Raw genomic sequence first — 27,488 nt, 5'->3', positions numbered from 1 at the left:
GTCGGACGCTTAACCGACTGCGCCACCCAGGAGCCCCTTGTTTCTTTCTTTTTTACACTAGACCTTTTACAAGTATCTTCCACTTGGGCTTCATTTTTTTTTTTTTTTTTGACATTCAAAGGATCAGACAGTCATATGGAATAAATACTATTAGTAATTTCTGACCATGGTGATTGGTTATCTGTGATTGGTATTACCACTGAGTCAGGTCTACGTGAAGTAAGAATGGAAGATAATCATGGCCACGAATAACCCCCTGCCAGGAATGCTCTACAGTGATGCTGTCCTCCTCATTTGGCATAGTTAGGGGAACCATGCTCATTCTCTACCTTTGGAAGCCATTTTAGTAAAAAGCAACTGGGCGAGCAAATAAAAATAAATTAAATTTTTGCCTGTCACTGTGTTAAGTGTCCAGAACTGAATGTGTAATGCTTGGTACTTAGAATCGAAGTGGTTCCTTTTTGGGTAATTTCCTGTACCCGCTGCTGCACCACTGTTGTTTACCATACACAATGGAATACGATGTGGCAATGAGAAAGAATGACATCTGGCCTTTTGTAGCAATGTGGATGGAACTGGAGAGTGTTACGCTAAGTGAAATAAGTTGTACGGAGAAAGACAGATACCATATGTTTTCACTCTTATGTGGATCCTGAGAAACTTAACAGAAGACCATGGGCGAGGGGAAGGGAAAAAAAAAAGTTAGAGAGGGAGGGAGCCAAAACATAAGAGACTCTCAAAAACTGAGAATAAACTGAGGGTTGATGGTGAGTGGGAGGGGGGAAGGGTGGGTGATGGGCATTGAGGAGGGCATCTGTTGGGATGAGCACTGGGTGTTGTATGGAAACCAGTTTGACAATACATTTCATATTTAAAAAAATAATAAAAAAATAAATATGAGACATGAGGAGTGGTCATTTGAAGGGATGAATATTCACTTCAATTTTGGGAGGGGAGGATGAGGTGGGGAGTAGAAAATGCCAAGACAGGAAACCGCATAGAGTGTATTTCTTTACAAAAGATGGCTCACGAATAGAAAAATAAAAGATCAAACTATCAAGAGTTCACGAAGGAAATATTGACATGAAATCTTCACAATTATTTGTGAAGAGGGGAGGACAGTCTGATGTTTTCAAAATAATGACTAAGTACAAGTGCCACAGAATGGGAGTCGCTCTGACACTGGGAGCCTGCATCCTACATTCTGTGTTCTTGCTTTTTTTAAAAAAAAATTTTTTTTTTAATGTTTATTTATTTTTGAGAAAGAGAGACACAGTGTGAGCTGGGGAGGGGTGGAGAGAGAAGGGGACACAGAATCTGAAGCTGGCTCCAGGCTCTGAGCTGTCAGCATAGAGCCTGACACAGGGCTTGAACTCACAAACCATGAGATCATGATCTGAGCCGAAGTTGGACACTTAAGCGACTGAGCCACCCAGGCGACCCATCTGTGTTCTTGCCTTTAATGCCCACTTTTATTCCTCTTGCCTTTATGGTATGATGGTTGGTGGGCTGCCGACTTTTGTTTGTGTCTTGTTATTCAAAAGCACCACATCTGACTGGTCAGTTGACTGTCATTTATGAATAATTACTCAAAATTCAAGGCTTTCTGTTCTGAAAACATCAGCTCCCAGCACCTACCGGCATGGCCCAGACAAGCCCTAACCCATACTCAATGTCTGCCCCCCAAGCAGTCATACTGAACTTTTTAAAAAGTGAGATATTGCATCTTTTAATATTGAATAATGTAAAACACTCAGCCCTCTAACCTGACATCGTAATGGCAGCAACAAAGAAAAAAATCCTATTTTTTATCATTACATAATCTCCTCCTTCAATTGAGGTCAATTCCATGTGACAAGCAGCAATACGATTCTCATCGTTGCATTAGTGTTTTCCCCCAGAGACTCCTTTCCTTCTCTGGCAGGATATATCCAGTAATATTAATACTCTACCCATTAATGCCGAAATTAAAATACACTATTCTTTACCACAGAATGTAGCATCTGTCCTTTTCTCGTTTTCCCCCCACCCCTAAAATTTCCTGGCTATAATGGCCACCTATAGTTGGGTCTCTCATATTCTTTTTTTTTTTAATTTTTTTTTTCAACGTTTATTTATTTTTGGGACAGAGAGAGACAGAGCATGAACGGGGGAGGGGCAGAGAGAGAGGGAGACACAGAATCGGAAACAGGCTCCAGGCTCTGAGCCCTCAGCCCAGAGCCCGACGCGGGGCTCGAACTCACGGACCGCGAGATCGTGACCTGGCTGAAGTCGGACGCTTAACCGGCTGCGCCACCCAGGCGCCCCTTTTTTTTAATTTTTTTAATGTTTATTTATTTTTGAGAGAGAGAAAGAGACAGAGTGTGAGTGGGTGAGGGGCAGAGAAAGAGGGAGACACAGAATCCGAAGCAGGCTCCAAGATCCAAGCTGTCAGCACAGAGCCCGACATGAGGCTCGAACCCCCGAACCGTAAGATCATGACCTGAGTGAAGTCGGACGCTTAACCAACTGAGCCACCCAGGCGCCCCAATAAAGGGTCTCTCATATTCTTTTCACTTATGAAATACAACACAACCTAAAGCTGAGTAGACCTTGCTGATATTACTTTCCCTCTGTCTCTGTCATTTTTTTTTTTTTTTTAATTTTAGGTGGAGGGAGAGCAGATTATTTGAACCTTTGCAATGAAGTAAATTTTATTTACATGATGGTAATTTTCCATTAAAATGTGGGTTTTTTTTAACATTTATTATTTTCTTTGAGAGAGACAGAGCATGAGCAGAGGAGGCGCAGAGGGAGAGGGAGACACAGAATCCGAAGCAGGCTCCAGGCTCTGATCTATCAGCATAAAGCCTGATATGGGGCTCAAGCTCATGAACCGTGAGATCATGACCTAAACTGACATTGGATGCTTAACTGACTGAGCTAGCCAGGCGCCCCTCCATTAAGATTTAAGTTTTAAAATCCACCATCCTCTTGTATTCAAGAAACAACCCCTCCATTTTGCAGAGCAGAAGCAAATCAGCACCAAGAGCATTGTGTGATCTGTGTCAAGTAGGACAATCAGTTGTCTGGTCAAAGCCATAGAGCACAAGCGGAAGGAAGTTCCTGCTCCCACCCATGGCTTCATTCCAATATATGGAAGTGTGTTGATGGCAATTAATTATCCAGCCAGACATTTACATTTAGGACATACAAGTGCTCAGTTAACATTTACTGAATATTAGCTTGTTTCTTAGGTTGAAATCATAATGGTTCTCAGCCAATTAAAATAGATCAAACACAGAAAAATACCAAAATTGAAAATATGTCCATTTCACTATATCCTGAGGTATTTACTCAGCCAACACTTACTGAATACCTGCTATCTGCTAAGATCTCTGCTGGGTGGAGAAACCGAAAGGTAATTAGACATCCTCCTTGACATTGAGGAATTCACCAATTAATTACCAAAGGAAACATTTCATACCACAATGTGATCAGTGATATAATAGAAAAAAGCATCAAGCGCAATAGAAACACAGAAGAAAAAGGCCCTAAAGGGAGAAATCTTCATGAGTTTCCAACTTAAGCTTAAGCCTGAAGGATGAGGAAAATTCCTCCAGACTCAGATAGGAGAGGGGGTTGGAGATGATAAAGATGTTTTGCAATGACAGACACTACCGGTGCTCAGTAAGTATATATAGGTTGAGTGAATACAAAAAGGGAAGGATTAATTTGACCATAGTCAGTGCTGTGCTGGCAAACCCGTTCTCTGGAGGGAAATAAAACCCTGATACATGGCAAATGTCAATATATGTAGAGTACATGCTCCCCCCACGGGCAATTTCAAACTACCAACATGGTATCACTGATCACGCAGAGGGGGAAAGACGCATACGTGGCACTTGCCAGCTAGTATGAGCCAAGTCCAGCCCACTGTTGACTCTAGAGCACTCTTTAAGTATTTGTGGAATGAAGGAGCCTGTAAATGGATGAATGAACAAACTATTTGATTCCAGGCCCAGGACTAATATGGTCAAAGGCTCAGAGATTTGAGTATTAAGAAGCTCTGTGATATGTATCAGGAGGAGAGGGTGAATGGGAAGTTGAGTTGGATGTAGAATGCAGGTTCAAGGGTATGACTTTTCTCAAAAGGTAGTAGGGCATCATCACAGCTCTTGAAGGGGCAGAGTACCATGACCAGATCTATATTTCAGATGTGCCGTTAGCCATAATTCCCTAAGACCATACTTTGCCTCAAAGTATGAACACAAATGTGAATAGTTAAACCCTTACAAAAATTCTAATACGTGGAAGAGCTAAAGCCCTCCTTTTTTTTTTTTTTTCAACGTTTATTTATTTTTGGGACAGAGAGAGACAGAGCATGAACGGGGGAGGGGCAGAGAGAGAGGGAGACACAGAATCGGAAACAGGCTCCAGGCTCTGAGCCATCAGCCCAGAGCCTGACGCGGGGCTCGAACTCACGGACCGCGAGATCGTGACCTGGCTGAAGTCGGACGCTTAACCGACTGCGCCACCCAGGCGCCCCTAAAGCCTTCCTTTTAATGAAACATAAGTGTAAGCAATCCTTCAACAGTCTTACTATACTGTTGGAAATTATTTCTTTATTCAATCAAAAGGAGTCCTAATGAAGGTCAGAGTCAACCAACAGAGGCAAATCAATGTTGAAGCACGGAATACATGTGAACTCAAATGTAAAGACACAAAGCAAAGGAGAAAAATGGCTTATATGGTGTCTGACTGGCTAAGTCACACAGGATACAAGGAAACTACTTTCAAAGGCTGCCATGACACTCAGCCCTCCTCCTCACCATGGACTCTGTATGTCTCAGAAATGTGGGCTGGTGCATATACATTGCCCCCAAGCGAATGGCTTTACTTTTTGAGACCAGCAGGTCCTTTTATAAACTGGAAACCTTAACCGTGAATATATCTTACCTAGAGATATTGTCAGGTGAGCAGGCAGAGATGCTGGTCTCCATGCTATCAGAGCTGTCTAGGCTCAAAGTATCAAAGGCCTGGTCCTTATAGCTGTGATCGGGATAGTGGAAACTGTTCAAGTAGACATTTGATTCAGATGCCGTGCGGTTGTAAAATTCAGAAGATTTCTGCCTTTGTCCTTCACTCATCTGTTGGTGATTATACCCTGAGGGAAGAGCCATAAATATGTTAGTATGCCTCATTTTTCAGCCTTAGATCTTCTGAGAGTCAAACCAGCAGCCCAAAACATCTGCCTGTGAAACTTGGGCCTTGGTCTAATTTGTTTCGAAGCCAAGAAGATCAAAGACACAGCGTCATGCTCAGTGCAAGCAAGAGTTTCAGAGAAGTGGTCTTGGAAGCGATCTTTCTGGTCAGGGGATCACCTCGCGTTTCCCTTTGCCATTCCCACATCTCAGCACAACTGAGAAGAATACATCAGCACACACAAAAACAAAAAAGGGAAAAACAAAAAAAATGGAAACACAGTCAAAGGCCCTGTATCTTCTAAAAATAGCTGGGCTCAAGTGAAGCGAGAGAACTCCCGGTGGCAAGCAACAGCAGGGTCTTAGGGCAGTCACTTGCTCAGCAGTATTCCAGTCTGAGGACTCGATAAGGTCATAAAACAGCAGGTAGATCATCTAGGCGCAGGATGTAAGAGTCTTGGGTCTCACTCATATTGTCACAAACACTTTTAATCTGGTAAACATCCAAACCGTGTACGTTTCTCATTCTTCGTTTTTCAATTTCTCTGGTCTGCCAATTATTTAAAAACTTTGCAGTGAACGGCCCTCCTAATGGTTGTGCTTTTCCTAATTACCGTAGGCAGAGCTCTCTTCTTCTTCCACCCGAAGTGTCAGCCCAAGCTAGTTGGTGGTACCAACCATACAAAACCGTCACACTTAGATCAATAGCAGCAAAAGTGCCATCAGTAAGAGGCTTCATCTTTACCCTGGTACTTGGTCAGCTGGTGTCTCAGGTATTGGCTTTACTTTGACTTATTGCTACGGCTTGCTCTCTGGTGGGAGCTTTTGGGCAATGCAAACTGAATTATTTTTCCTTTCAATTCTCTCTTTACCATATATATGTAGGAACCAGGGGTCATAATGATCAACCAATCCCTCGATTTATGAAAAAGACATTTTTCTAGCCAGCAGTGGTTTGCGATCTCTTTCTCCCTCATCAAATTTACTACCGGACCTATTAAGCGTTTACAACTCGACCATTTGAATTTCACCTCTTTCCTTGCACTCTACCAACCTTCAGTGAGGCTCTCAATTGGTAATGAAATAGTCAAAAAAAGCAGCCAGAGGGTGAAAGAAGGGCAGTGATTCCAAACAGCTTCCTCAGCTATCAGTTGAACATTTCCATTGAAAAGCAGAGCCACAACCAGGAGGGCTTTAGTAAAGCATCATCCACCAAAAGTTTCTGTAAAATGATTTTAGTTCCACAGACAGTTTGCATGCCAAACTATTTGGAGTGGTTTTAGATATCTAAGTGAAAATATGTTAGTTCAGATTATGGCATTTCTGGGAAAATGTTTCCTTAATATAAGCTGTAATTATAAATTACAAATACATATGCAAAAGCGACAGATCACTTGGCCAAGGGAAGATGCAACACAAAAAAAGCACATCATGAGACTTTAGATAGAATATCATTATTCGTAATGATTAATGCAGAAAGCATGAAATGAAGCCAGTACGTTTATAAGCGTGGAGTTTGTGCCTTTAAAAAAAAATTATTACTCAAATATTTACCTTTGATACTTGAACTTTTGGAATTACTAATTGCTCCTTTTAAATTGTTTCCAGTTATTCATTATGAAAAGGAGGGGGACAAAAAAAAACACCAGAAATTATTTGAAAAAGTCACACACGTATCTTTCCTTATGCTTTCAAAAAAGGCTTGTTGGCAAAGAAAACTTCTGCACTGGCACTGAATACGTGGAAGCCGTTTCCCTGTTAGTATGAAAAACAAATCCCTAAAAGACAACCATGTAATTTAAAACATATGAGACTTATCTCCTTGGCAATGACATGTGCCACAACTTCCTCTTCCCCTTCGGTTTTTCATAGTGAGGAAAGGCCAATCCCTATAATGCAACTAACACCTTCTTGGAAAAGCAGAGAAGATGGCGAGTATATTTCTTCTTAAAGCCACTGTGTGTCCTGATCCTCAGATCTCCCATGATTTTTTCCCCCCAAAAGTATCACAGAATAAGAACATGAATTTACAACCTTCAGGTGAGATAGACAGTATACTAAAACGATTCAAACTGTTCAGATATGGGCACAAGGGACAGCTGTGTCACAATGTGTACTGTGCTAAGGATTGTGAACATCATAAATACCCCAGACCACCTCAATACCTGTGGAGGTTCGGCTCTGTGTCTGTGAGAACTTTCCGCCATTCTGGGGGTAGAACATTCCGCCTTAGATTTTCTCTGCAATTTTAGTGAAAGAGCCTTCTGCTAATGAGCATAGGTTTCCCAGGGCAGGATTTTTGTTTCCTGTGGATCCAGCGTGAGTGGAAATGTTTTACCTCATGCAGAGGCCTGTTTCTCCCAACCGGCAACACTTTACTAATCGCAGTGGGTTAGTCACCTGGATTCAACTGCTCCCTCCTGAACAATTTCAAAAAATTAAGTTACCTCTGCAATCACGTGTAAGGGCATGGACCTCGTCCCTGTGATCCTGGGATTATACCAGTGTGATTCCAAACAGCTGGGGTTGGGATTCGGGCTCTGGCCTGTCCGCTTAAAGGTACAGGTACTTCTGATAGAGGAAACACTTGAGGAGAGCAGCAGACCAGAGGAAACCCTGGTAGAATGTCCAAGAACTGTTCCTGCCATTAGGTAGCCCCAGGACAGGTGCAAGCTTTAACAGGGAGGGGGACACATGTGTCCTGATCACCACAGGATCCTCATTCATTTAGTATAGGGATGTCATGAACTAAAGAGCCACTGAATCAATTCATTTTCTCATCTGTAAATTCCAGCTTTATAGTGGCTAAATAAGGAAGTGGAATGCATCCACTGTCTGGGATGGGGTAGCGTAAGTGCGTTGGGAAAAATGAGACTTTCCCAATATTTGAGACTACTCATTTTTTGTTTTGTTTTTACATTATGTAGCAAGAGTAACATTCAGCAGTGGGACAGCAACTGAAAAGCAAAAAGGGCCTTGTAAATGCTCTAAATTCTTTCTATCCAGACAGAAATAGCCATTTGAGGGAATGTTTATAAGGTTTATGAAGTAAGACCTGATGATATCTGAGGCTCATCGCTAAGCATAGCACATGCAAAGAACCCAAACCAACTCAACTGTCTTCACTGTCTGAGAGAGCCAGTAGAATAGGTGTGCAAAGCCCATTTATTATTATTATTAATTATTGTTATTATTTTTTTACTTTTACTTATTATTACTTTTTTACTTTATTATTATTATTTTTTATTATTGCCTATCTATGAATTCTGGCCAGTTACACCTGGAAAGTCCTTTGTGAGTTAACCATTGTAAGACATATAGTCTTGCCAATCTCTTCCCAATGTGTGTTGTATATTTTCAATGGTTATCTGGGCTTAGTATAGAAAATGAGATGACTTAAAACTATAACCTGGGTTTAAGAGGATAAAATTAATCAGTATTTCTGACAAGTTAGCCTATCATAGCTCACCTGCTGAGAAATTCATTCTTCCTAACCATAGTCCACAGCCGGGAGATGAAGGCACAGGACGAGTCAGGGATGAAGGAGAATGATGGAGAAAGGGAGAAAGAGACGAGATCAAAAAAGGATGACAGGGGACAGGAAAAATATACAACACTTCCAACATGCAGTCATTGACAGTGTTAATAACAACACCAGATCAACAAGGCAAGATGTTTTCACGTTTCTAGGTTAAATCTGAGTGTACAGAGAAGGACTTGAGAAGTCAAAAAATAACAAGCTCACGAGACATACATACAGTTAGTGAAAAAAAAAAAAAAAAAAAAAGGAAACTAACAGCTTTCACACATACTTGCCGACCAGAAAACAGGGAGAATAAAAACAAGATCATAACGATAAGACAATTCTTTTTCTCAAGCAGACAGCAACGAATAGTTTTTAAGAGCTAGGGTTTACAAAATTGCCATTCAGTTATTTGAAGCACCGTCCATCACACTTCATAAGCATTCCGTCCTCTGACATCCTGCATCTCTACCAGTAGCCACAGTAATGAGCCTCATATTTATTCAAACCAGTCATTTAAACTGGTCTTCACTCATCATGAGGTCTTACTTCTAAAATAGACTTAAACAGAGTCAGTAAGCAGGAGCATCCTGAATCCTTCCCTCCTCCCATGTATGTATAAATAAGACTCCTCCCAGTCTTATTTATGCCTGGCCTTTGGAAAGGAGGAACATCATGTTTTACACTTAGCCTATACACATGCCAGTGCCTACTCTTATCTCTATCTCGATGCTGAGTCTCACAATACAATGCTTGTGTGTGACCAGCAGCTGCACTCATGTTGCATTTCTAGCAACTGTGCAACAATTTCCCCCCACTGTGTGAAAGGAATGATCATTAGACTAAAAATCCACTATTTTACAGTTTCAAGTGTGATCATTTCTTAAAGATGACTCCACAATGACCTTTCACTAATTTGCTGGCAACAAAAACACCACACAAGGAGGTTGTCCTACCTTTCTTGGACTTCCCTGCATTTAACAGAAGACAAAAGGACAAAGATTTCATTCATTCTAAAGCTTACAAAGGACCAGTTCACAAGTTGTATAAAAGCCAATAACCATTACAACTTTAAGAGTTGAGTTCCTGGGCTCTTTGCTCTAAACTCAGCTCTCAAAGATCTTTGTTTGCCTGGCTCACGTTGTCAGTTTTATGAAAACAGTGCTGATCGAAGGAAGGCTTATACTTACACCATTGTCCTTGATGTATCCATTGTGAATAAGCAGCAAAAAAACACAGTTCATTTAAGTTAATTATGTAAGTCCCCCCCCAACAATGATAAAATCTATTAAATTTGAGTAATGAAAACGTGTTAGGTGCAATTTGTTCAAAACCATGGAATTTTACTTGTTTGCTATTTTACTGAAGGCAACAAGGTACCACTAAAGCAATTCTAAATGAAATAATGATTCATCCCTCCTGGTCTGTGTGGGCCACCTGGATGGGCTTCGTGGAAAATCCTGTCAACTTTATGCTCCAGTGTGGCTCTAAGAACTGCAGTCCCTGTCCCCTCCTCCTCTGGCTTCATAAGACACATCACGTCCGCTTTGATCAACACATACAAGATGGTTCTCTACTTCCTCAGAGGCTCTCTCAACAGCACCACATGAAACTCTTCAAGAAGAACCCCACTTTAGAGCTGCAGCAGGAAAGAATGAAGCTGCCATCTTCCCAGATGCTCCAAAGTGAAGGGCATTGATGAAGAACCAGAGCAGAAAGATAGGTCAAAGTCAATGGATTTTGCAGAGTACGTCCTAATGTGACCTCAGGGAATTGGGTCAGTTTTCCTCTAGGAACCTAGCATGGGGATTTCCATCATTTGATGGGCAAAGTGAGGTCAGAAAACGAAAGATCAAACATCCTTTGGTTTCACCACATTCTCTTAAGAATCCTCTTACATGGGGCGCCTGGGTGGCGCAGTCGGTTAAGCGTCCGACTTCAGCCAGGTCACGATCTCGCGGTCCGTGAGTTCGAGCCCCGCGTCGGGCTCTGGGCTGATGGCTCGGAGCCTGGAGCCTGTTTCCGATTCTGTGTCTCCCTCTCTCTGACCCTCCCCCGTTCATGCTCTGTCTCTCTCTGTCCCAAAAATAAATAAACGTTGAAAAAAAAAAATTAAAAAAAAAAAAAAAAAAGAATCCTCTTACATAATAATGTTAATAGCTCTTGAATTTACAAATCTCTCCATTTAGTATAAAGGTCTAGTTTTTCTTATTCTTTAAGAAAAAGACTTTTCACATAAAATAGGGCATTGTGGCCAATCCAAACTTTGATGTCTTCAGCTAGTGGGAAAAATACGTTTAAAAAGTCTATAAATACCACAGGAAAATGCTTTCACAGAAAATAGACTTGACCCACAAGTGAACAATGAGGAATGACAGCCAGAATATCAAGACTCATTTATGTTTATTATTTGTAAATCATAAGAGATATTTTAGCTTATTAAGAAATTATAGTAAAGAAAATAAGAGAAGCTTAATCAATTGCATTTGACTCACATGATAACATTGTAAACCTTTCATGAGTTATAAACCTCTCTTATGAATACTACAGACTCTATTAACTCTTAAATCACTTCTAGTAATGATTCAAAAACCTCATCCAAGTGATATACTATATATATTACACACATACACACATTTTATATATACTGAAATTCATATGTATATACATTTCTTTTTTTAATGCTTATTTATTTTGACAGAGAGTGGGTGCAGGGGAGGGGCAGAGGGAAGGGGAGAGAGAATCCCAAATAGGCTCTACACTTTCAGCGCAGAGCCCAACATGGGGCTTGACCTCATGAACTGTGAAATAATGGCCTGAGCTAAAATCAAGAGTAAGACGTTTAACTGACTGAGCCACCCAGGCACCCCGATTTATATATATTTCTTCTCTTTTATATCCTTTTTTTTTTGGCAGGAAACCAGTGATTATCCCCTGGTACCACCGGCAGAAGGGCTGAACACTCAGAACTGAATCCTGGCCTGCTTGGAGGGAAGCGTTCCAATCTCACAAATGCACGAATGCCCACCACTCTGTCAGCATCCCCCTTTATATCCCGGGCATTCCTCCATCACTTCATTTACCATATTTTATTTAAATCCTCTGTTATGTGTCTTTCTTCCTCACCGGACTACAAGCATGTCAGGGCTGACTGTGCCATTCATTTGTGTTCTTGGTCTCTGGCACCATGCCTGCTCAAAAGTTAGGGTCAAGATAGGCTACTGACCTAGATGACTGTTAACGCACATCTAATCCTCTCAAGGACAAGCTCACCTCTGGAACTGCATTACGGTAATTTCTCCTAGCCCCACAAAGACTATTTGACAACCTCATTATAAATGCAATCTATTATCACAAAGAAGTAAAAGATGCTGAGAATCAAAGTCTACCTGAAACCTAACAATCACATAGAATAAAAGCTCAAACCACATTAAAAGGCCTTAGGGACTTCTGTCCAGGGCCACTAGTGTTCTATTTACTGTGCCAGCTCAGTGACTCTTGAGCATATGTTTCAACAGTGTGGCTTAGCCACAGACCAGGTAAGTGGCTTGGTTAAGTGCCCTGGTGATCTCTCTGGATTTCAGTGGTGTCTCTTTTCTTTCTACCAAATGGGAAGGGTAGTAATGCTGTAGGGGCCTTCCTGTTTTAAGAATTCTATTGAATTTATAAAGTACAGTGGGTATATTTAAAAGGTACCAGCCACGTGTATAATAGAAAAAGTTACTTTAGTACAACAATAAGGAGATATACATCCTTCCCCCAAGAAGATTCATTAAGAATGAAACTGAGGGGGGCGCCTGGGTGGCGCAGTCGGTTAAGCGTCCGACTTCAGCCAGGTCACGATCTCGCGGTCCCTGAGTTCGAGCCCCGCGTCAGGCTCTGGGCTGATGGCTCAGAGCCTGGAGCCTGTTTCCGATTCTGTGTCTCCCTCTCTCTCTGCCCCTCCCCCGTTCATGCTCTGTCTCTCTCTGTCCCAAAAATAAATAAACGTTGAAAAAAAAAAAAGAATGAAACTGAGGGGGGCACCTGGGTGGCTCAGTTGGCTAAGCATCCGACTTCAGGTCAGGTCATGATCTCATGGTTTGTTGAGTTGGAACCCTGCAGTAGGCTCTGTGCTGACAGCTCAGAGCCTGGAGCCTGCTTAGGATTCTGTGTCTCCTCTCTCTGCCCCTCCCCCACTTGTGCTCTCTCTCTCTCTCTCTCTCTCTCTCAAAAATAAATAAATGTAAAACAAAATTAAAAAAAAAAAAGAATGAAATTGAGGATCTGACCTCCTCTCTAATCGATCCCCAACCCTGTTCTTGCTCTCTCTCCCTGAGAAATTCTGATGCGCAACAAAAGCCATGATGTCTGATTCAAAACGTGCTTACCTCTGAGCATCCTCCGAGATTCTGAGTCTTTGGTCATGGTTGCCAGGGAGTGAGGCAGCACGCTGCCACAGCTGTTGCTCTGTCCCAGGGGCAGGTGGGCCTGTGAGAACCGGGGGGAAATACTTCAGGTGAACCGCAGGCCAAATGGTCCTTTGGGACATGGCCTCATCCCTGTTTCCACAGCTCCAATGCAAGCGCAGAGGGCAGGGAAAGTAGGAAGGAGGAACGAATGCATCCCATTTATTCACACTCAATGGCCAAGGCCAGTCACCGACCCTTCCAAGGAGCTCCATGGCAGGCTCAACACCACAGTAATTTTTCCAGTGGCAGCAATTCCAAAAATGAAGACAGATGGGGAAACACTGTCCAAAACCACCTTAGAGAACAACTCAAAGTTCTTCATGCATAAGGAGCCGAGGGCAGATGCAGGGACAAGAATGCATGCACATCATGCACAAAGAAGAGAAGATCTACACTCGTTATAAGTGCACCCATTTCCGTCTCCCCGTGGCGACTGGAGAAACCTATCAACTACCCCAGCGGGTTTAGCACTCTTTCAAAATAGAAAATCCTTAGGGTAAAAAAAATATACTCAGAACACCAGTTCATAAAATAGATTCAAACCGAGTTACTCTGATTAAGGGTAAGGGAAGGGTCCAAAAGCCTGGCCCACTCGGAACCTCCTTCTCATCTGCCTCTCCCCCTCTTTCTGCAGCGACCCTCTGGATGTGTCAGCAAAACATGAGTGAGGACTCAAGTGTGACACCTGAGTGTGGGTTCGTAGTCCAGCTTCACTGCTAAGCAGCTGAGGCCACTCTGCTTCCTCATCCCTCGGTCTGTCCATAAGTACGATGCGGAAAAGGAGTACCTCTACTGAATAGTGCTGCTGGATATTCAAATGAGGCAATCCACGTAAAGGGTTTATTCCAGGGTCGGGCATATAGAAATGACTCTCAATACATACTTGTTGCTATTATTCCTGGAATCCAGAGCGTCTATCCTCCAATTTCTAGAACTAGGAGGCAGTCATTGGAATCTGTCACCTAAGCAAATGCTACCCACCACTTGTGTGGTGGTGGAAAAAAAACCCTGGACCGGGGTCCTTGGGTCCCGGAGGGTACAATTCCAAGTGTCCCCTGAATCGGATCGAAAATGCAATACAGCTATATGTCTGCCCAACAAGCAAACTTAATGGTTTATTATTCAGCATTTTCTTTAAGAGCCTTTGCACGTTGGTCAACGCTAGGACAAGAAGACTCACTGATGTGAAGCCCGTGGTTCACCCCACGTCCTACCTTTGGGGTGGTGCTTCTCCCCATAGTAGCACTGCTGAAATGTGGGGATATGGAAGGTGTGGTTTTCTTTCGAGGCAAAGTGTCACTCAGATAGAGGCCTTCTTTATGCTGTTTTTTCCTTTCTTCCAGACTTCTAAAATGCTTTAAATGCAAATGTAAAGCAGAATAGCAAAACTTGACTAATTGGAACAGGTCACTGAAGAAATTAAGAAGTATGCATTCACAAAGAAGTTTTGGAATTTTAACACAGAATTTAAAAAAAAATCAGCTTATACTTGTGTTCACTAACAGACTAGGGCTAACATTCGGTAAGATACATAGACACTGGAAGAATTTATTATTGGACCTAGAAACTTAAAAAAAAAATCCACCTTTCACTTTCATAGATAGTGCCTGCTGCCTTGGGGCCTCAGGACAACTTACAAATTATTATGATGGCCGCCATGTGGATGGCGGAACAGCCAGTGGACAAAGCAAGTAAGCAGTTTCTCCCCTTGTCTGTCTGGACAGTTCTGTGTGCTGGCACAGATCCCAGTGTGAGGAGAACAAGGAAAGGGAGAAGGAAGAAGATGGAGAGAAAGAGCGAGTAAACAGGGAAGTTGTTTTAAAGTCGGAATATTTTAATTACATATAAACACTCCAAATCCATATAACGTTTCCATATAAGACATCTTACTAGGTTACTCTTTTATTTTAAAAAAGGATCCTAGTCAAGAAATCCCTGTAGTAGTTCCTCACATTTAAAAATCCTCCTGTTGACTATTTCTTTATTTTTTTTAGTATATATTCCTAAGGCAAAATTTTTGCTAACTTGAAATGTATCCAAATTTTTCTTAGCCTCCCCCAAAAGGTCTTACTGAGCAGTAAAGTTAATTCCTAATTAAAGGCTCTTAGGGTTTGATCATATTTAGACTAAGCTCAAGCTTTTGAAACACATAAAAACGAATGCAATTTGAGTTACCACATTTATGATTAATCTTCAAAGATGCCAATCATGAAAAATATCTACATTTTAACCTCATAATTATCTCTTTATTCTAGTTAATATTTATTAACCTAAAACTAGTGAGGGGATATAGTCCTTTAACAAAAGGTAAAAGGCAGTAAAGGTAACTTCAAGAAAAGTAACAGCTGGGGGCGCCTGGGTGGCTCAGTCAGTTAAATGTCCAACTTCGGCTCAGGTCATGATCTCGTGGTTTGTGAGTTCGAGCCCCGCGTCGGGCTCTGTGCTGACAGCTCAGAGCCTGGAGCCTGTTTCAGACTCTGTGTCTCCCTCTCTCTCTGCCCCTCCCCCGCTCACACTTTGTCTCTCTCTCTCTCTCTCTCAAAAATAAATAAGCATTAAAAAAAAAAAAAAAGAAAGAAAAGTAACAGCTGGGCATAGCAAACCACAGCCCCTCTAATTTGGGGATCTAGTGACTATGATTCCTTAGCATCTTCTGGGCCAAACTCATATAGAAATTTGATTGTAGTTGAAAGGAACCTCAAAACAGATTTTTTTTTGAACACCCAAGCATGAATATGCACTAATGTGCTTGAAGAAGGGTGACATTCATAATAATGAATTCCTTATTTAAAAATGTGATCAATAAAAATCTTCTATGACCCAAATGTCTTTTTTGTGGTGTGACGTTAGACAAGCTATTTACCTCAGGCAATAAGGAATTAATTCTTATTTCACAGGATTAGTAGAAGCAAGAAATGAGATATTTATTTGTAAAATGTTCAGCAAATTTTGACACATAGCAAGGGCATGATGTCTATTATTATGACTTCAGTAATGTGTAAGAAAACTATTTTGTGTTGATCCAGCAACTTTTTATACCATGGGTTTAATGGAAAAATTATTGTCCTTTTGAAAAATACCTGAGATAAGTTGCAGTATTTTGGGTGAATAGGAACTGAAGCCTGAGGATATGAAACATACCTAGCTTGAACATATCAAAAGTCAGGAGAGGGCAATCAAGTGTCGAAGTTTAGAACAATCCCCCACACCCTTAAAACATACTAAATGGCCTTAAAAAAAATAAAAACAAAACCCAACCAAACAAAAGAAAACCCAGCAAAGGAATATGTACTTGTCTTTTTAAGGATACATTGGGAAAAGCTGATGGAAAGATTCCACGTAAGTAACCTTGTTGTCAAGGTCAAGCTCTCAAACTCTGAACACCAGTGTCAAGTTACCTGTTGCTCCTGCTGCTGTGGCTGCCTTCTGTGTTTCTTAGCTGGTAGAGGAGGAGGTGTGTCATTTAAAGGGAAAGGATCGACAGATGGAGCCAGGACTTCGGGCCAAGGGGCTGATGGAGGTTGAGTGATAGGATGAGGAGAAAGGGTGGAAGGAAACATAAATCCAGAACAGACAGGTGATCTTTGCTTTATAGGAGAAAGAAAAAGTATATATGTGTCCATATGAAATGAAAGAATTAGACAAAGAAATGAAATCGATAATCTCATTATTCTGTTCTCTTGTGTTTTAATCAAGAAGTCACAGATGACGGGCAGTATCTTTCAACTTAGTCTCTTGTTAAAATCCCACTCTGCGAGCAACCTGGATCAATTAGAAGGTATTTTAATTTACTATTATTTGCCCCTCCCCAGATGTTTTTAGAAGGCATAATATTAAAAAAAAATCCATACTGCACAACACAACAGAAAAAAAAAATCAAACTGGAAAAGCGATTCAAACTAACAATTTTAGGAAGGCTTTTTGTTTTCTATGAAAAGGGTGTCAGGTTAGAGTGCTACGATCTAGAGTTTATGGTTTTGAACTTAATTCTCCTACTACTCCACTCTGTACCATCCATCTCATGATTTCTAGTATCATGGCCGACAGAACAGGACCCCAAATTGGTACATTTTTCAAACCTGGCATCACTCCGGCCCGCTGGTCAACCAGATGTATACTGGTCACACACACCTTCCCTTTCAGGTAACCATGGGTTAATCTTTGACATGAGGAAAGCAGTGAATGAATGAAATGTCATGCCAACACACCTCTTTATTTTGTGGCTGGCTCACCGGCACAGCTGTGGGAGGCCCAGTGGCAACAGCATCAGCATCAGCAGGGAACTGAGAGGAAGGGGATAGATTCGTGGAATTGACACATGGCTCATTAATTTCATTTACACTGATATAGCCCTAAAAGGAGGAATTCAGAAGTTAAACACAAAGAAAGCAAAAGCTGAGGCATGCGAGAGTATTAATGCTCCCAGTACAATGGAGTTAGCTTTGAGCGGCACAGCCAAATATCTGTGGTATTACCAAATGTTTCATTAAGGGAATCATCAGCCATTAAAATGGATTTATGACGCTTAATCTTGAAAACTGATACGTCAAACACTACAAATACGTTTTTGGGAGGTGAAATCAGGATGATTATATTATAAATAACCCGTGCCTTCGATTTCAAAATATCCAGAAGTATCAGCCATTCATTCTGTTGACTGAATGAGGGCGTCACTATACAACATTTAAAATAATCACATACACGAAAATCTGAGATATAAAATTTACAGTGCAATCACTCATACTTCAAGGGCTTTTCCCACAAATCATTATTTTTAGATTTTCCCCTTTTCTTCTGTTTCCCGATGAGTTAGAGTATGAGTAACAGTAGGCTGAGGGCTTCTGGGTTTTGTATGAAGACATTTTATAAGCAGTCATTTATTTGTAATGGAATCTAGCTTTCAGGCATCTCACCTAAATGAGAATAAAAGGGATACTCATCCGCTCATGAGCCTTCCCTAGCAAGACAAATGTGTACACACACACACACACACACACACACACACACACACACCCTCAGGTGGAGTTGTAGCTCGAGGCTATTTCAATTCCAGGTAGCTTCCCCAACTCTCAGCTCTACCCCAGGACAGAGAATTGCTCATTGACTTTTAAGTTCAATGATTCAGTTCCAGCTTCAGGTTAGAGAACATGTCTGTGAATCAAAACCTGCAAGAATCAAAACTCCTCCATTTATATTTGAGGAAAAGGCACTTATAAATTTTCATCCAAAATAATTGTACCGACCAATCATGATTTTCACCACACCAACAAAACAGTTGGAAAAAATAGGATAAAGAATACAGAATAGTATTTCTCTTTTAAAAGTAAAATTGAGTGAAACTTTAACACTTGGGCTCTTCTATTAGCCCATCAATCCTTTAAAAAAGTGGCTCCAGGGGGGCACCTGGCTGGCTCAGTGGGTTAAATGCTGGACTTCAGCTCAGGTCATGATCTCAATGGTTCATGGGTTCAAACCTTGCGTCGGGCTCTATGCTGACAGCTCAGAGCCTGGAGCCTGCTTTAGATTCTATGTCTCCCTCTCTCTCTGCCCCTCCCCTGCTCCCACTCTGTCTCTCTCTCTCTCTCTCAAAAATAAATAAACACTAAAAAAAAATTTTAAAAAAAGTGGCTCCAGGATAGGTAAGATATCATTATGCTGGGGAAGCAAACTTTTCAGGCCGGAAAGCAAGGTTTTACTGAGAATTTATAATTACAACAATTTGAGAAAGCTAAAGTTGACTCTTTTATAAAACTGTAGTTTTAAAAATGCTGCTGAGGACAGTCTTGCACTTCATGGCCATATATACCATGTAACGTTTCATAAGATTAAATCGAAGAAAGGAAGTTGACAACTGGGTTGTTAAATTTCATTTTCTATTTGATAATGAATGAGGGTGAAGAGTCACCACTTTAAATTATTCTTTTGCTCAGTTGACAGTGCAGTGCTTCAAAACCAACATTTCATTCTTCACACGTCATAAACCATATGACCTAATTCATTGCTTTGAAAATGTATGCCATTCATCAAAAGTGGGACTTGTTTAAAAGAGTTGTATATAAATTAATCACTCTGTAAAAAAATAGAGAGAGAGAGAGTGAAGCAGTGAATGAGAGAGAGAGAGAGAGAAAGAGAGAGAGAGAGAGGAAGAAAGGAAGAAATTCAAAACATCCCATGAGCCAAGTCAGCTTAGTCCATGAAAGGGAACATAGCTACTCAACAAACACAAGCGTTGGAGACATACAAAGAGTCAAAAAGCCAAATGGGCTTTTGGCAACAGGGAGTCTGCAGAGAAAAAGAACAATCCATCAACAAAAAAGGAAAGATTTTATTATTATACTAAGAGGCAAAAAGACCCAAGAGCCTGATTCATTTGGATGCCACAGTGCCTCAAACTCAGTATGTCCAGAATCAAATTGCACATCTTCCCTCTTAACCTACGCTTTCTCCTGTCTTCACTACCTCAGGAAAAGGTCCTCACTATCGGGCTCATTATTCAAACTGGAAAAATGGCATCATTCCCAACATCTCCCTTCATTTACTTCATCCTCACATCCAATCTATCAGCAAGAACTGTCAATTCTGCTCCAAAATTTATCCACATCGAGCTAATTCTCTCCCTCTCTCTGCCATGGTGTGAAGGCAAGCCACCAGCATTTCCAGCCTGTACCACTGCAATAACCTCCTTCCTTGGTTCCTCTGCTTCTCCTCCTACTCCTTAGAACCCAGAAGAGCAGCCCAGAGTGACATTTAACAAGTGGACATTGAATAATGTCATTTCCCTGCTTAAAACCACTCACTCCGTGATAACCCAGACATATATGATACGCCCTATTTCTTTAACATGTCTCACAAGGCCTGGTCCCCACCCACCTCACTGACATTCTCTCCTTCCACCATACTCCAACCACTATTACCCTTTGTTCACGGAATCTGCCAGTTCTGTGTTCTGAATAATAGAGAGGAACTACAAAACTAAATGAGCTAATAAAGCTCTTGTGGAAACAGTTCAAATTGCTTCCGAGGTACACATTATTCATACTTATTGTGTGATGAGCATTTACTTCATATACCTACACACACACACACACACACACACACACACACACACACACTACTCCCTATGTAGGAAGTCTTAACTCTGCTGCCTTTTAAACAGATACTTATAAATAAAGTGGGGTTTTTTGTTATTACACAAATGTTTATTCTGTTATTACACAGAAGCAAGCTTTTTCTTTAGCTTTCTGGAAAAAATAAAAATAAATAAAACTATTTTGTATTGGAACAGATGATAGCTCCACTTGTGAACATAGCATAATATATAAACTTGCTGAATCACTGTGTTGTGCACCTGAAATTAATGCAACATGGCGTGTCAACCATGCTAAAGAAACAATGACTATTTTCTTTTTCAGTCAGGGTTATAACCAAATTAGAGTTAAAATATTCTCCCATTGTAGCGGTGTAGCTCCATAAGAAGATATTTCAAAGGTGGATGTTTGGAATAAAGAGTGTATATAGCTTAATGTAAATAGTATTTTCTAATTTAAAGAGGGAAGTAGCAGAAAAAAACATTGGGGGAAAAAAGAGACAGAGAAAGGAAGAAACCAGACCATCTTATCAAATGTGCAGAGGCATTTTCACGTGCTATCAGACTTAGGAGAAAGAGACATAAAGCAAGAAAGAGGAGGAACCGAAAAAGAAAATTGCAGAGAAGAGAATTTAAGACTAGTATTGGTTTGAATCCCAACTTGTTTGAAACTCCAAATTAACCCACAATGTCACTGTCAAACAGTCTACACACACACACACACACACACACACACGCACACCCCGAGTGCATCTGCATTGGACACAAAGATAATCCCTGAAATCTTCAAAGCATAAATAAAAGGCAGGGAAACCATAAAAGCACTGAACGCTTTCTAAGTCACTTAAGTGAACGTTTTCCTATTTAGCTGATCACATAAAACTGAGGCACATCTCTTGATTTCCAAGGTGATACGAGTGGACATGTAAAATCATAGCTTACCTCTTTTAGAGTACTGGGGTTGACAGGAAACCCTTTCCCCCCAGTGAGGCTGGAGTATTTCTTTTCCAGATTACAAAGATTTTCTTTTTCCTGAAGGAACACAAAATCTATTAAGCTTAGTCAATCTTAGATTTCCCTGGTGACTAATGATAGTATTTTTTCATGTGACTTATTGTCTCTTCGTATATCTTCTTTTGTGAAGTGTTTGTATTCAGTTCTTTTGCCTGTTTTTTTTTTAAATTATTTATTGAGTGTTTATTGACCATTAATGAGTTATAGGAGTTTTTGTTATTTTCTGGGTATAAGTCCTTTGTCATTCTCTCTTTAAAAAACCTTTGCTTATCCCAAGGCCAGGGAAGTGCACTTGCAGTCCTACATTTTCTTCTAGAAACTTTATCACTTTAATTTTTATGTTGAGGGCTACAATCCGCCTTGAGTTAATTTATATGCATGGTGTGAGGACAGACGTGTTAGCGCTCCTTTTTTCCCCATGTTTACCCACTTGATCCAGCACTATTTGTTGGAAAGACTTTCTTTTCCCCACTGGATTAATTGTCTTGGAACCCTCTGTCAAAAATCAATAGACAGTATATGTGTGGGTCTATTTCTGGGCTTTCTGTTTGGTTCCATTGATCTGCATGTCTGGCTGTGTGTCAGCACCACATCATTTTAAATACTATATAGCTTTAGAGGCAACCTTGAAATCAAACAGTATAAATCCTCCAACTTGGTTCTTGTTCAAAGTTATTCTGGTTATTCTATGCCCTTGGCATTTTCATACAGAGTTGATTCTTATTACTTGTAATTCTTATGTTCTATAACATTGCCGTGAACACTGCATTAGTAAATACTGAACTGTTGTTCCTATCGAAAAGACAGAGTTGGGTTACTGTGGGCTTCTGGTCAAAATCATTTCATCAACTGATCAATACATAATTTTGCTTTCTGGGTGTTCATGTTCAAAGGCATCTTATTTAAGATATATTGCTGATTACTAAACACTGAACTCACATCTAACAGCACTATAATTCATGCTTGAATAAAGCTCTTTTAACACATGCATTTTTTCCATAAGGCACATCACAAACTTCCTGCCCTTAGGAACAGTAGACAGTACATTAGCACTATGCTCGGGAGGTAATTTAAACAGCAAAATCATCAATGAAAAGCACAAAAAATGTGAAAACATAGCACGAAATGTGTCCACAAAAAGGACACATCTCTTTACTCTATGACACTTGGAGCACAAAGGCAGAGTGTTGCTTCGTTCAACCTCAGTTGGGACGGTGTATGCTGAGTGATTACAGATTGCCACCATTCTGCACATGTCCATCAATGAACCATAAGACAAGTATTGATTTGGGGACTACAAATAGATCTTAGTGAGCCGGCAAATTCACAAATATAAACTTCATAAATAATGCAGATCAATTGTAAATTTTAGCATCAACTTGTGTCAATTTCTATAAAAGAGTCTGTTGGGATTTTGATCGAGATTGAGATATATCTAAGGACACCTGGGTGGCTCAGTTGGTTGAGCATCTGACTTCATTTCAGGTCATGATCTCATGGTTCATAGGTTCAAGCTCTGCATCGGGCTCTGTGCTGACAGCTCAGAGTCTGGAGCCTGCTTTGGATTCTGTGTCTCCCTCTCTCTCTGTCCCTCCCTGACTCATACTTTTTCTCCCCATCAAAATAAATAAACATTAAAAGCTTTTTTATAAAGATTGAGATGTATCTATAGATCAGTTTGGGAACACATAAACCATAACCTTTAGACCACAATTTTTAGAATAGAATTATACTTTATATATTTTAATGAGAAAGTGGCATTTCAATGATTGTGATTACCCATTTAAAAAATCTATCTCTTATGAGACTTTCCCCCCATTTTTCCTAAAGGTTCAGAAACCACTTAAATACTACATATTACACTATCTAATTTAAGCTGTGCCTTTGACTATCACATGCAAAGGGTGATGGGGAGGTTAGTGGAACCAGAGTTCATCCCCAGAACAGGAGACAGGGATGGAAAATATACATCCATTCAGAGATTTCCAGGTGCTGAAGAAGCAGGAGGAGGGGAGCTATCAGGGATCTGTGTGGGCTACATAGGCACCTTGAGTGAACTCATAATTCTATGTGAAGGACCACTTTTCTCTCTCTTTTCAACCTAAAAATAGCTAAGTAGCTAAGATGAAAATAGTGCAGCTACATTTCTTCTAGGTGGGACCACGGTACAGCCTCATCCCTTAATCCATCATTCTTTCTCCTGTACCCCATTCTGGGTCCATCTCATGTTTTCAGGATCACATCCTAGGTAGTGGCCGGATACAAGGCTCAGTCCTGAGACTAGCCCCATTAACTTTACCTCTCAGCGTCTTAGACCTAACATTAGGCCAGGGACTATGTCATAAGATCAGGCTGCAGGTTGGGCAAAGGAATCCCTTTAATGCGGCCATTTTAGGTGCTGGGCAGATGGGAACACACAGTCCCTTTGGAGAGGATGATCTTGTCACCCATGTAGGATGTCTCCCTAGTTAATTAAGCCTAACTAAGCTCAATGTGGTAATTTGCCACATGCAAATAACTGGAGTTAAAAATACCACAGCAGCGGAGCCAAATATTTGATAGCGGCAAAAAGAAAAAAAAAAAAAAAAAAAGAAAAGAAAAGAAAGAAAAAAAAAGCAGAATATGTTCTGCCTATTCGATGAAAAATACGATTTAAAAGAGGAAAATCAGAAAATGTACATATTTTCCATAATTTGAATTTTCACACTGGAAAAAGCATGAGGAAAATGTCCTTGCCTATTTTCTGAATTATATAGTTAATTATTCACAGATCATCAGCTTATTAATGTGGAGGATTAAATACAAATATATATTAAAAAGCTTCTTTAAATTATAATTCACTATTCACAAGTAAAAGGTACTTGCTCTGAAGGAAGCAACTTTCCCCAAGTTGGCACCTGAGTTTTCTTGCAACCAGAGCTGAAAAGGAAATACTTACTCTTTGCAACATCATTATTAAATTATTCTTTTCTTTTACAAAATGATCTTGTTCTCTCTGAGCCTGCTGAACAATGTGATTGGCTTGCTTTTTCAAGGCAGAAATCTTTTCCTGCAGGGAAAAACATGATCATATGTAGATGCATGTTAGACAATTCAAAAGTTTGCCAGTATGTTCTGGAAAAGGGAGGAAAATGTTTACAACTGGATCAGCAGCGGCCACATTTTCGTTGGTGGTAGCCAGTGATTATCATTACCCAGAGACTGTGAGGTAGTTTCTCTGACCTCCCAAGCTCAAGGCTTTTCTTTACCTGAGGTCAATATAGTCCAAGTGACTTAAAAATCTATTTGAAGAATCCAGAAGTCAACAGGAAATCTTGTTTTAGATTATAAATGAATTTTTGACATCATCTTGGGAGACGCCTTATGGAAAAAATAACAATGGAACTTCTTATTTAAACTCAGAGCTTAAGATGTCACCTTCTTCATGTTCCTTTCCCTCAATTTTATTGTTTAGTACCGAGCCCTGGGATGTGAGTCTAAATTTTGGAAAAAGAGGTGAATCCTGGGCTGGACTTCTGGGTGTGGCCACTGGGTGGGCCAGCAATGTGCATGGCATTCCACGGGGTTATTTCTAATGGTTGTAAGCTACCAGTTAGCTTGACAACTACGAACAATGGCAACAGACAATTCCAAAATAGGCTTTGTTCACAGAGTTATTCTAAATCCAGTTACTATGATTGCAAAAGCAAGTAACTTAAGACAAATATTTAGATTTCTGATTTTCTCTCCCTTGGTTTCCATGCATGTGAAACAACCAGATATTATTTCTAAATGCATCTGTAGCATTAAGTAATGATAACTAGACCACATGTCAGTTTATCTAGCTTGGAGCGCCCCATGGTATATCGATGGCAGGCTCCATACTCTTTCCAGCGTCACGTGTGGTTTCACACACAGAGATGTTCAGATATAAAGACTGGTAGACAGAGAGAGGTGAATTGGATTTTTTACATTGAATGACGCCTGGCTAAAGTACCTTTCTGGTAACAATGTTCCGTTGATATTCAGCTACTTCGCGCAGGAGCTGTTGGGTCAGGTTCTCCTTTTCCTCATCCAGGCGGCTCTCATGTTCAAGCTGCTGGAACTCCAAGTCTTCAAAGTGTTTGCTCTCTACATCCAACAGGTCAGCATCCTGGGGAGAAAACAAAATGAAAACAAGACATACCAGGATGGCTGCAGCCTTCTTAACGTGAAGAAAAAATTATTAAAAGCAAACAGTCCAAAATATCTTTTCAATTACTATACTGACCAGGGTGGGAACATGATAATCCTCTCTTTTGGAGTTAAATCCCAGAGCCAAGGCCATTAGTGTGGTATTGAAAGGAACTGGGGGTGGGGTGGGAGAGGAGCATTTATTTGACTCAGTTTTAGACTGTTCTGTGGATGTTGGAATTCCTTTTTTTTAAGTTTATTTATTTATTTTGAAAGAGAGAGAGCATGAGCAGATGAGGGACAGAGAGAGAGAGAGAGAATCTGCGCTGTCAGCACAGAGCCCAACACTGGCTAGCGCTCATGAACCGTGAGATCATGACCTTAGCCGAAGTCAAGAGTCAAATGCTTAGCTGACTGAGCCACGCAGGGGCCCCTGGATGTTGGAATTCTTGCTTTAAATCAACTAAGTGGTTTTAAAATAGATCCTAAAGTATAAAAAGACTCAGTAAATTACTAAACATTATCTGCTGACCAAGGTGTGACATGATGTCTTGAGAAAACTCCTATTTTCCACAAATTTTCAAATGAAATGAGAATTTGGCATAGAGATCAAATTCAAGATCCCAAAGTTATTGACTATAAAAAAAGATTCAAACTCTGGCACACATACAGATTAGAGGTCTCTAAGAGGGGTATGTGTGCCCCAAGTGGCACACGACACAATCCCCTGGGGTATAAGAAGAAAATATTAGACCTTCTTCATATTTATTTTTAGTTTTTCTTGTCTTTTACAATTTCTCAATAAATGTTCTCTAATGTATATTTCGGTAGAGTCTATGTACACTATTTTGAATAAACATATATTTTTGAGCACGTATGCAGTATACCTATTTATAATATTATATGACCTATCTTCATATATATAGGCATGTATGATCAAATAATTTTATTTAAAAGAGAAGTCACTGAAACAGTTTGAGGTTGGTATTTTTACACTGGGCTTCTGCGAATCCCATAAAATTGCTTACAAAGATTTTTACTGGAAAGAGTGGAACCACAGCATTCATTAGGCACAAAGAGTCACTCAAATGGTTAAGCACTACTATTTGGGAACAATTTGAAGACATTTAAGAAAGATCAGAAATCACAAAAATCAGATGGTCTAGGACAGGTATTTCCTAACCTATGAAATGTCTGAAGACAGACGTGAATCTGTATCTGTGCAGAGTCTGGCTCATGTTGTACAAATTATTCTTCAATTTACATGAAAAAAACTTAATTTTGGAGCCTTTGACAAAACCATAAATGCGGTATGTATAGAATATTTTTTAAAAATATATAATTTGTAAGTAACATATGGCCAAAAGAAACAGCAGCTAGGCTATATGGTTTACAACTCTACATAGGTAAAACAGCCAGGGCATTTTTTTTTTCAACCAAAACATCACAAAGAGTTGGATAAATAAATCTGATAAATGAGATTTATATCAGTTTTTCAACATACCACCCCCTTTTTTTATGTAAGTGAAAAATTGAGCCTTTTAATCAAATGGAATAATACGTTTCTGCTTTCTGGAATGAATTTTATTCTGGAGATGATTCATAGAAGGACTATTAGCTACCATGCAATTACAAGCAACACTATAGCAACAAGATTATTATGTCAACACAGTGGATTCTTAAAACTTAAGAGCAGGAAAAACAGTTTGAAACATATATTCAGCGTTTCTTAGCACTTTTTTATATTTTAATTGGCCAAACAGAAAGTGGTCTTGGTTTGAAGTTATTGGTTGACATTTCAAATTTATCAGACATGTTATGCTTACAACTTCTAAAGGAATTAATGAATTTGGACCAAATCTAGTCACTATAGAAGTAATTAAGAGAGAACTCAAGTATCATGTCTTGAAATAAAATACCTGTAGTCTTGAAGCAATACATCAGTGAATATATTTACCCATGTGGTCATACATGCCCAAGTTTTTAAGGTCTTTCCATTAAGTTTGGTTTGTGGCTAAAGATTATTGAGATAAATAATTCCATAAACTTTTTTTTTTAGTATATAAATAATCTTTACT

At 40.1% G+C, this 27,488-nt stretch overlaps 1 protein-coding gene across 50 annotated transcripts in view; it reads right to left on the bottom strand.

The window, feature by feature from the left end:
• PHLDB2 (pleckstrin homology like domain family B member 2) overlaps positions 1 to 27,488 on the bottom strand; it is a 230,177-nt gene that overhangs the window by 17,609 nt on the left and 185,080 nt on the right. For 12 of the 50 annotated variants that reach the window (XM_045501958.1, XM_045501963.1, XM_045501990.1 and 9 more), the window contains 10 exons: positions 25,235 to 25,390; positions 24,197 to 24,307; positions 21,187 to 21,276; positions 17,366 to 17,509; positions 16,556 to 16,744; positions 14,372 to 14,512; positions 13,077 to 13,176; positions 8,653 to 8,673; positions 6,738 to 6,773; positions 4,939 to 5,146 (listed from right to left, as the gene is read on the bottom strand). In XM_045501958.1, the coding sequence (XP_045357914.1) occupies positions 4,939 to 5,146; positions 6,738 to 6,773; positions 8,653 to 8,673; positions 13,077 to 13,176; positions 14,372 to 14,512; positions 16,556 to 16,744; positions 17,366 to 17,509; positions 21,187 to 21,276; positions 24,197 to 24,307; positions 25,235 to 25,390 (1,196 nt within the window). Of the gene's footprint in view, positions 1 to 4,938; positions 5,147 to 6,737; positions 6,774 to 8,652; positions 8,674 to 9,896; positions 9,906 to 13,076; positions 13,177 to 14,371; positions 14,513 to 16,555; positions 16,745 to 17,365; positions 17,510 to 21,186; positions 21,277 to 24,196; positions 24,308 to 25,234; positions 25,391 to 27,488 lie in introns of those variants that run through there. The other 38 variants (XM_045501993.1, XM_045501989.1, XM_045501972.1 and 35 more) reach the window with 20 other exon arrangements.

The sequence above is a fragment of the Leopardus geoffroyi genome, chromosome C2, assembly GCF_018350155.1.
Source record: "Leopardus geoffroyi isolate Oge1 chromosome C2, O.geoffroyi_Oge1_pat1.0, whole genome shotgun sequence".
Taxonomy (NCBI): domain Eukaryota; kingdom Metazoa; phylum Chordata; class Mammalia; order Carnivora; family Felidae; genus Leopardus; species Leopardus geoffroyi.
The sequence above is the reverse complement of the archived record's forward strand: the minus strand, read 5'-3'. Positions and strand labels throughout refer to the sequence as shown.